This window comes from Trichosurus vulpecula, chromosome X (genome assembly GCF_011100635.1).
Source record: "Trichosurus vulpecula isolate mTriVul1 chromosome X, mTriVul1.pri, whole genome shotgun sequence".
NCBI classification, from domain to species: domain Eukaryota; kingdom Metazoa; phylum Chordata; class Mammalia; order Diprotodontia; family Phalangeridae; genus Trichosurus; species Trichosurus vulpecula.
Genome location: NC_050582.1, coordinates 27,403,109 through 27,413,918, shown reverse-complemented (window position 1 = coordinate 27,413,918; position 10,810 = coordinate 27,403,109). Strand labels below are relative to the sequence as shown.

Here is a 10,810-nt window from a genome sequence, read left to right as displayed (position 1 = left end):
GAGGGAGTGGGATCAAGGGCATATGATAGAGGGATTAACCTGTCAGAGGAGAGATTGGGCTGTGAAGTTGATTTAAGAAAGAGGAGGGGGGGGGTTAAGGGACCTCAGGGCAGACGGTCTCAGTCTTCTGAGTGAATCAGGAGGGTGTAGCTGTAGGAAGTCGGGGAATTTATAAGGGAGAGTAAAGGGAATGCCAAGCAGTAATGAGGGCTGTAATTATGTACCGTTGTAATGGGCCACAGAATCAGCTCAGGTTTTAATAATTGAGAGGGGGAGGGTGGCGAGGTTGTAGGGCAAGGTTGATCTCTTACTTATTATGCTTTGCACTTTCCTTAGCTCCATCCACCTGCACAGAAGCAGAGGAGACAAGCTGATGACAGGTGCTCTTCTGACAGCCAGATCCCAGGTGAGCTGTGGCTCCCTCTAGCGTTCTCACGTTGTCATCACTACCAGTTGAATTTATCCTCAACATCTTTCTTCCGGAGATGTACCTCCAGGAACCAGCACCCCTGCTTCTAAGCATTAGGAGTTGCTAGGTGATGGGTGTTGGCTGGTATTACTATCTCCATTTTATGGGTGGAGAAAATTAATGTATGAAGAAAGTATTTATTAAGCACTTACTACAACTAGGTCCCAATTAGTGTGAATGATGAATTCACCGAAGTGATTGCATTATTGGAATTTAAACTGCATGTTTCCATTGGCCTGGAACCAGTTACCATGTTTTACATAATTATAAATTCAAATAATGCAAATTGAAATATATCTGACCACTTTTGTGCTAAGCATTGGGGATACAAATAGAAAAGTAAGATTCCTTGCTTTAAGAAACTCAGATTCTAATGGAGATAACACATTTGGGTATTTTCAACTGTAAGTCAGATGCAAAGGTTCATGGTCTTTTGGGTACAGTGGCAAAGTAGATGGTAATACTTCTAATGTAATTTCTACTGATAAAATCATGTCAGTTTCTGATGTTTACCATTTGACAGTGCCAAAGACTGGCGACAAGAACTTTTTGTCTACTATAGCACCCACAGGAGCAGTGGCCAGGCTACATCTCCACAAGGGGTTGCTTCCTAGGATGATGGCTATGGATACTGGCCACAAGGCATTGCTGTTCCCGAGGCTCTTGGGTGTAGGGTTCTGGAGTGTCTCCATCAGAATCTGAAGGGAGATGGTGGTCGAGGTGGTCGTTATGGTGGTTTAGCCTGTCTGGCACATGTTGCCTCTGGCCAGCTTGCCCTGTGAGTGTCATTTGGTTGGCACTCAGTGGAGATGGATGAACCATTCTACATAGGAATTGCCTCCCAGGATGATTGATGTGAGGGTTGGGCTAAAAGTAGGACCACTCCCAGGGCTCTTCTGCTTATATATCTGTTGGTGGCAGCTGGTTAGCAGTTGTTGCTAGTGATGAGGTGACATGCAGTTAGATGGGCAATCTATAGAACTTATTTATATTCTGAGTCAGGCATTGGAACTCAGGTTCCCTGACAGCTAATTGGGTATGCTTCCCACTCTACCTTGTATCCATCTTTTCTTTAATACATTCCCGCCCCCTGCCAATTAGCCATGTAAAGTTGAAAGACCTCACCTCTGTTCTGGTTCTTTTAGGAGCTGGTGACATTTGAGGATGTGGCCATATATCTCACAGAGGAAGAATGGGCACTACTGGACCCTGCACAGAAGAGGCTTTACAGGGACGTGATGTTAGAGAATTATGGGAATGTACTTTTACTAGGTAAGTGTTCTCTCGAGTCCCACTCAGGAAATAAGACTCTAATTTTTAGTTTCCTCATTTGTTAATAACATAATAATGTGAAAAATTCTATAATCAATTAACAGGAATTTATTAAGTGCTTACTATGTGCCCTGGGGCAGCTAGGTGGCTCTGCAGTGGATAGAGCGCCAACATGGAGTTAGGAAGACTCATCTTACTGAGTTCAAATCCAGCCTCAGACACTTACTAGCTGTGTGACCCTGGGCAAGTCACTTAACCCTGTTTGCTTTAGTTTCTTCATCTGTAAAATGAGCTAGAAAAGCAAATGGCAAACCACTCCAGTATCTCTGCAAAGAAAGCCCCCAAATGGAGTCGGAAACAACTCAACAACAACAATGTGCCCTACAATGTACCAAGTGCTGAGGATGCAAAGAAAGTATTGTGTTTGGATAGTGGCGTCAAGGGAGTGTTTCAAGAAGATGTGATAGTTGCCATGTCTGATAGGACTTATAAATGTCATAAAAATGAGAAGCATTTAGAAAAGCTTAATAAATAGTGTGGTTCTTGGGAAATCCATGATTTCATTTGTATAGATCTCCCTTCACAAACTGCAATTTTCCACACATTAGGCCCCAGAATATTACATAACCCAAGATCCATAACCACACAAAGGGTTTGACCTAACCATTTACATTGGAAAAACCAAGTGAATGAAGAATGCTTAGTGTCCAAATGATGACATGAAGTTAGATATACCCACACACATATATGTATTATGTACAATACTGTTCATGGGGTTTTCTTGGCAAAGTTACTGGAGTGGTTTGCCATTTCCTTCTCCAGTGAATTAAGGCAAACAGTGGGTAAGTGACTTGCCCAGGGTCACACAGCTAGTAAGTGTCTGAGGGCAGTTTAGAACTCAGGTCTTCCCAACTCCAGGCCCAGCCCAGTACTCTATCCACTGAGCCACCTAGTTGCCTCATAATGTATATACACACATAGATACAGATACACACATATATAGTATATTGAACGGACACCTCAGGGGACAGTTGGTTGGACTCAGAATTAAACAGCAGAAAGAGAACAGGGAAATTCTTTGGGAAACGATAAAGCTCCATTAATGACCCCCAAGTCTCTGGAATAATGGCCCATATGCCATACCTTCTTAACCTTTGTAATTCTTTTCCATACTTTACCAGACAGCCTTCATGAGTAATTACAAAGGGCAAATTTAAATTAAATAAATGTTAGTTTTTTTTTTCATTTTAGAAGGACTTCAATACTATCCTGTTCATATCTGACTACTAAGAGTGATTACATGGACTATGTACTGCTTGTTCACCACATCTAAAGAAAGACATTAATGACCTGGAAAGAATATCTAGAAAGGGACACCCAGAACGATCAAAGAGGAAAGTTTTTATACAGGAACAGAACATTAAAATGAGAACTTTTAAGTACAGGGTGTCCCCAAAGTCTTAGTGCAGTTTTAAGCTAGTAAAGTTATTAAAGCTTAAAATTTCACTAAGACTTTGGGGACACCCTGTATTAAGAGGCACGGGACATGATCCAAGGGCTACCCCATGCAACTGAAACAGAATTTTAAAACAAATGAAAGCAAATAGGACTTCACATGGCAGCAAAGTAACACATTCACCAAAATTAGAAAGACTCTTTCTGTGTAATCCATGACAAGTTTGGATGGGAGTTTTTTACATGGTTGCTATCCCAAGTTAGACTTGATTTGCTTGATTGAAAAGCTGCTTCCTTGGCAGGTAAATTGACACCTCTCTGGCTTGGGACATACCAGATTGCTTGGACTGGGGGTGGGGTGGGGGGGGAGGGAATTGGTGATGTTTCTAGATTGTGAGAATATCACCTCTCAGCTTCATTAACTTGAAAACTAAACTTCATCTTTTTAAAGAAATTTGTTCTATAGAAATCTTGTAATGGCAGAGCTGCACTGATGTGTCTATTTTACCTATTGGGATGGTGGCAGTTCCAAGACCTGGCTAAGTCATGAAGTTGGGGAGTGGCAGAACTGGAATTAGAACCCTGGTATCCTAACACCCAAACCAGTGCTCTTTTCATTCACTGGACTCCATTGCTCCATATGTATGTATGGACTCCACACTCATCCCTTGCAATCTGGCTTCCCCGACCACCTCTCTACTGAAACTATCAATCAACAAACATTTATTAATCATTTACTATGTTCCAGACATTGCACCAAGTGCTAGGGATATAAAGAAAGGCAAAAACAGTCCCTGCCCTCAAGGAGCTTATATTCTAATGGGGAAGACAATATGTGCATTCAAGAAATATACAGAGCAGATAGAATGTAATATGGAAAGAAAGCACTATCGTGGGTAAGAATGGGTATGGGAGTTTGGACCGACTAGGAAAGGCCTCCTGCAGAAAGTGCGATTCCAGCTGAGTCTTGAAGGAAGCCATGGAAAGTAAGAGGCAGTGAGGGGTGAGGGAGCAGAACATTCTGGGGATGACAGCTAGTGCAGATCCATGGAGTTGGGAGATGGAATCATGCTGTTTGAGGAATAGTGAGGAGGTCAGTGTAGCGGTGTCATAGACTCCACTATGGAGGGGAGGAAAGTGTAAGAATATCAGGAAAGTGAGAAGAAGCCAGGTAGTAAACAGCTTTAAATGTCAAATGGAGGAATTTCTATCTTATATATTAATTAATTAATTAATTATCAATAATAATTAATAGGGGGTCACTATAGTATATTCAGTGGGAGGGGAACATGGTCAAACCTATGTTTTACTTATTCTTTCCAAGGTCACTTATGACTTCATCAGTCAGTCCAGTGGTTTTGTGTGTGTGTGTGTGTGTGTGTGTGTGTGTAATTCTTGATTTGACACTACTGTCCACCCCTTTCCTGAATCCCTCTCTCTACTTCTCTTGCTTTGCAGTATCCTGATTCTTCTGGTTCTCTGATCATTCTTCAGAATCACAGACTCTCAGAATTGGAAGGGGCCTCAGAGGCCCTTAGCTTACCCAGAATTCCTTATGTAGTATAACAGATATCTGGTCCCCCAGACTTTGTTAGGAGGATGCCATTGAGGAGGAGCCCACTTCAATGCTAGGCAGCTATCATTGTTAGGACATTTTCCCTGACATTGAGCTTCTGCATCGTATCGACTTCTGCCCATTACTCCTAGTTCTGTCCTTTGGGGCCACGAAGAGTAAGTCAAATCCTCGTCCCATGTGACAGCCCTCCAGATACCTGAGGGTAGCTAACTTGTCCAGTAGTCACTTCCTATGTTCCCCACTTCTTTCCCTCCATCCTGAAATGGTGTGATCTCAAAGGCTGCTCACCTTCTTGGAGGCAACGTGGCCTTAGTGCAGAGAGCATTGGACTTATAGTGAGGGAGATCCAAATCTTGCCTTAGACACTTATTAGCTGTGTGACTTGTTAGCTGATTAGACACTAACATCTCTGTGCCTCAGTTTTCCTCATCTGTAGGATGAAGGGGTTGGAAGCTGGAAGCCTGAAAGTGTTCTTCCAACTCGAAGTCTCTGATCCTATAATCCTTTGTCTGGATTCTCTCCAGTTTATCTGTGTCCTTCCTAAAGTGAGGCACCTGGAACTGAGCTCATACTTCCGACATGTTCGGCCTTGGTCAACCGCACACAGCTCTACTGTCAACTCCCTGAGCCTCTTGGAAATGGACCTAAAATTGCATTAGCTCCTTGCTGCTAATTGATATTGCGCCATATCTCCAGAACTTTTAAGACAAACTGCTATCTAACCATGCTGCCCCCCCCCCCAAAGGGATTTGGAGTAACAGAACCTCCTCATTTTACAGATGAGTCACTTTTTCTCCTTCAGCTTCCCTGCCTTCATCTGTAAAATGAGGAGGCTGGACTCCGAGCTCTCATTCTCTGATCCTTTTCTTCCTGTGGCCTCTCTGCAGTTTCTACCTTATTTCTAAGATTTGTTAAGTACTCAGTGAATTTGAGCTTTAGGGATGAAAATTCCCAATTCTCGTTGCATCCTAAAACAGGGCATATTTCTCCTCCCTAGTCTCAGGTCATTGGTTTGGTCTTTATAGAGGCCGAGGGTGGGGGGAGGGGGGAGGAATAAGCATTTGTATAGCGCCCACTATTTGACAGACACTAGCTAAGTGCTTTATGAATATTATTTCGTTTGATATAGAGGTAGAGATGGGGGGCTTCCTGCAACTATCCCTAGGTTTGCCTCTTCCCATCCCCAGTGAGCCCCTATAGGAAAACGGGGGGGGGGGGTGTCTCAACGTCCATATCTCAGGACTCAAGAGTTTCCCAAGATGAAAAAAAAATTGTTCTTCTCTGCCCAAATCATCTGCTCCTGAGATTGCCCCATATCTGCTGCTGTCCCCTCTAGCTGGAACTTTCCTGAAGCCCCTGTAAAGAGGCCTAGCTTCTTCCTTATAGTTTTTATAATGATATTTCTATGAATATTTCTTTCACCCAATCCCTGAACATGCAATGTCTGTCAACAAGTCACAAGAATTTATTAAGTGCCTACTATGTGCCCGCACCATGGTAAACACCGGGGATGTAAAGAAAGGGAAAAGACAATCTGTTCTCAAAGAGCTCCCATTTTAATGAGGGAGACAACATGAAAACAAGTATATATACAGGATAAATTGGAGGTAATTTCTGAGGGAAGGTGGGGTTAAGCTCTGCCACGGCTCTCTGTCCTAAAGTCAAACAGCTACAATCTGCTTTCTTTCTCCTGGTCAGGATTTCCAATTTCCAAACCAGACCTAATCTCTCAGCTGGAGCAAGGGGGAATACCATGTGTGCCATTTCTGCCCAGAATGAAGATTCGAGTGATTCGTTTTGGTGAGTGAGGGAGCAGCATAAGCATATATGGGAGTGAAGAGGAATAAGAATTGGAGAATTAAGGTAGGGACAGTGTTTCAACAATTGGGCTAGCAGCTACTGTGGCTGTGTAAAACCAACAACAGGGGGCAGCTAGGTGGTGCAGTGAGTAGAGCACCGGCCCTGGATTCAAATATGGCCGCAGACACTTGACACGTGTACTAGCTGTGTGACCTTGGGCAAGTCACTAAGCCCCAATTGCCCTGCCAAAAAACAAAAAAAAGAAGAAAACCAACAACAACCAGCACACAGAACTGCAAGCCCAGGTTCTTTTGATCTGCTTTACTAAGGAAAGCAACGTTAAGGGGTTAACAATCTTACTTTAATCCAACGTACAAATATCATTCACTCAGCTTAGGGGGAAAAGCCAGCACCCTGAACTTCAGAGCAAATACAAATTACAAACATACATTTATGAACAGACCAAATATAATTCATAGTTACCAAGGAACCATTAACATCTGAGTTCAACCGGGAGCTTGACAAGGTTGGCTCAGAGTCACGTGCCACTCCTGCTGCGGCTCAGAGCTCCGAAAAAAGAAAGCCAACCTCTGGTTTTATATATCTTGTTCAGGGTCAAAGGTGAGTCACACATGCGACTCACCCATGTGACCTAAAATCATCACAAAAATGCGACTTAAATCCACGTGGTCTAAAAGCCTCTGATGTCACAAACATGTCGCTCAAAGCCATGTAAACTAGGCTTTTCTTTGAGGCAAGGAGGTCATCAAAGACTCCTAATTTATTTATTTATTTATTTGTTTTGCTTTTTTGGCAGGGCAATTGGGGTTAAGTGACTTGCCCAAGGTCACACAGCTAGTACATGTGTCAAGTGTCCGAGGCCAGATTTGAACTCAGGTCCTCCTGACTCCAGGGCCGGTGCTCTACTCACTGTGCCACCTAGCTGCCCCAGACTCCTAATTTAATCAAGGAAACAAAGGCCAAACTCTTCAAGGGCACTTGGTTGAATAAGTGCTAAGAGCCCATCTTGATTCCCAATACAGTCTTAAGTTATTGGATGGAGAGGAATCCCTAGTACCACTTCAGCCTATCCATGTATTTGGATACTATAAATTCCATGATCCTATGACCTCCTTTTTCAGTCTCGGATTCCAGGGTTACTTTTTTTATGCCATCATAACCCAGAAGTCCACAAGGGAATACTCACTCCCTTTCTAAGCCAAAGCAACAGTACAACCATTAGTTCCACTCACTTATTTGGACTATAAAGTGACTGGTCCAAGGTCACTTAGCTGATAAGTGACAGTGTCAGGATTCGAAACCAGGTCTACTGACTCCAAATCCAGTGCTCTTTCATCTACACCAGCAGTTTCTCATGGAAGAAAACGGTTGCTCCCATAATTGCCCTTCATGCATGCTCAGGCTTATTTCTTTGTACTCCCATTGGGCATCACTCCCATACTCCTTCAGATCTCATCTTCAACCAGTTCACCTTTTCTTCCTACACTTTTTTGCTTCTTTTATCCATTTTATCCTTATCACCCCTGTCAATCACAAGACTCATTTTCATACTTTGGGTTTATTTTCTCCTTTGTCATTCATTTATTCCTGAATATTTTTAATTGGTGCCTTGCTTGTTTCATTCTCATTCCTTAGATAACTATGACTTTGTTCATATTTATTTGGTTTGGGTGACTATGTGGAATGCTGCATGGTATAGTGGATAGAGGGCTGGCCTCAGGTGAATGAAGCCCTGGGTTCAAATTCTACCTTTAACACATTGGCTATATGATTCTAGGTGAGTCACTTTAACTTCCGAGTACCCTAGGCAATTCTAAGATTATAAATTAAATAATTGTTGCTGATTTGCATTTGTGGTAAGAGTTTCCTCCCTGGGACTTCCCTATTCCAATGAAACCACAGGACCCAGTCCCTCTCTACTCCTAACACTACCGCCTTCTTCCCAGGGAATACAGTCAATTTTAAAAGCCCATTAACTATTATTTCATTCCATGATCTTGTGCCTTATTTCAGATGACCTTGTTCCTTTCTCTCAACAAAAGGAACAGTGAAATTTCTGTCTTTGTGTCATTTCAGATCATAGGTCTGAAAATAAAGTGTCTATTCCAAGGCAAGACATTGCTGAAGAAGGCAAAGCACAGAGAATTTTATTAGCAGAACTTCCAACGACCATTTGCCATAACATTGAAGAAAATTCTGACAGTGAGGCTAGATTAGATCAACATCCTGTAAACATGCTGAAGGAGGAACCAAGATGCCCTCTTCTCCAGGAGACAGATTTCAGGCAGGTGACTGGTATTTATAACAGTGGTCTTAAAGTAACAAGGGGGCATGAATGCATTAAGAGTGACATTGGTTCAAACTCTGTTACACAACAGACATATCCCGACCGAAAGAAATCCAAGATATGTGATTCATTTCACCATTGCTTCAGGCAGGGTTCAAAATTGATGAGACATCAGAGTGAGCACGAGAGAGAACAAAACCATGAATGTGATACATGTGGGAAATCCTTTAGCAGGAACTCAAGCCTTCTTGAGCATCAGAGGATTCACAGTGGAGAGAAACCCCATGAATGTGAGGAATGTGGGAGAGCTTTTAGTAGGAACTCAAGCCTTCTGGAGCATCAGAGGATTCACAGTGGAGAGAAACCCTATAAATGTAATGAATGTGGGAAAGCCTTCAACAGGAACTCAAGCCTTCTGGAGCATCAGAGGGTTCATAGTGGTGAGAAACCTTACGAATGTAATGAATGTGGCAAAACCATCAGTAGAAAGTCAAGCCTTGTTGAACACCAGAGAATTCATAGTGGAGAGAAACCCTATAGGTGCAGCAAATGTGGGAAAGCCTTCCGGGGACACTCAGACCTTTCTAAACATAAGAGAATTCATACTGGAGAAAAGCCCTATCAATGTAAAGAATGTGGTAAAGCTTTCAGGATTCGATCAGGTCTTACTAGCCACCATCGGATTCATACAGGAGAAAAACCGTATACGTGTAATATATGTGCCAAAGGCTTCAGGGCACAGTCAGACCTTATTAAGCATCAGAGCATTCATACAGGAGCTAAACCCTATGAATGTAGGCAGTGTGGGAAAGCCTTCAGGGTGAATTCAGATTTTGTCAAACACCTGAGAATTCATACAGGAGAGAAACCATATGAATGTAATGAATGTGGGAAAGCCTTTCGGGTCAGTTCAGGCCTTATTAGCCACCAGAGAATTCATACAGGAGAAAAACCCTATCATTGTAATGAATGTGGGAAAAGTTTTAGGGGGCACTCCGACCTTATTGAACATCAGCGAATTCACACTGGAGAGAAACCCTATGCATGTAATAAATGTGGGAAAGCCTTCAGGGGGAACTCAGACCTTAGTAAACATCAGAAAAGTCACACAGGAGCAAAGCCCTATGCATATAAGAAATGTGGGAAAGCTTTTCGCATTAGCCAGCAGAAAACTCACGGAAGGAAAACCCTGTAATTGTAGCAAATATGGGGAGGGCTCTAGGGCACATTTAAACCTTATTAAAAATAATAATATTCATATAGGTGATAAGTGTATAGTGACATGTGCAAAAACCTTCAGGAGGTCTTGAGACCTATGAAGCATCAAAGAATGCACTTGGAGAAAAACACAAATGTGGGAAGGCCTTGAGAATGAGCTCAGGCCTTATTATTTGTAAATTCTATAAAGAGAAAAGCCCCATAAAGAAGTGCTAAAGATTTTAGGGGAGCAATCAGGTCTTACTGTACATTGGAGTATGCATACAGGAAGGGGAAAAATGTAATAAATTTGGGGAAACCAGAGCTCACAACTTATCGAAGATCAAATAACATAGAAAGTTCATAGTGGAGAAAAATGCTATGACTGTGAAAGCCTTAAATGGTCAGAATTTCTTAAGCACTGGAAAATTCATAGTGGAGTAAAACCCTATTAATGTGAGCAAGGCCTTATAGGCTTACCATATTAATATAACCTTATTAGCTATCAAAAAATTTATGTCAGAGAGAAACTCTGGAATGTACCAAATGCAACAAAAAGAATTGTCACCAGGCAGACAATACAGACAAAAATACTGTATGTATGTAATTAATGAGAAAAGCTTTCAGGAGCTCCTTAGATCTTACTAAACAACAAGAATTTAAATGCAGCAGCAAAAGAAAACCACTCTGAATGTAATAGTTGCAGTAAAGCCTTCCAGGTACATGAAAACTT

General features: G+C 42.2%; 1 protein-coding gene across 1 annotated transcript; it reads left to right on the top strand.

The window, feature by feature from the left end:
- Positions 1-349: 349 nt before the first annotated feature.
- On the top strand, positions 350-10,366 carry LOC118832775 (zinc finger protein OZF-like). Its single transcript, XM_036740123.1, has 4 exons — positions 350-406; positions 1,615-1,741; positions 6,471-6,572; positions 8,670-10,366. Exons 1-4 carry the CDS (start codon positions 374-376, stop codon positions 10,073-10,075), a joined length of 1,668 nt encoding a protein of 555 aa, XP_036596018.1. The 5' UTR covers positions 350-373; the 3' UTR covers positions 10,076-10,366.
- The last annotated feature ends 444 nt before the right edge of the window (positions 10,367-10,810 follow it).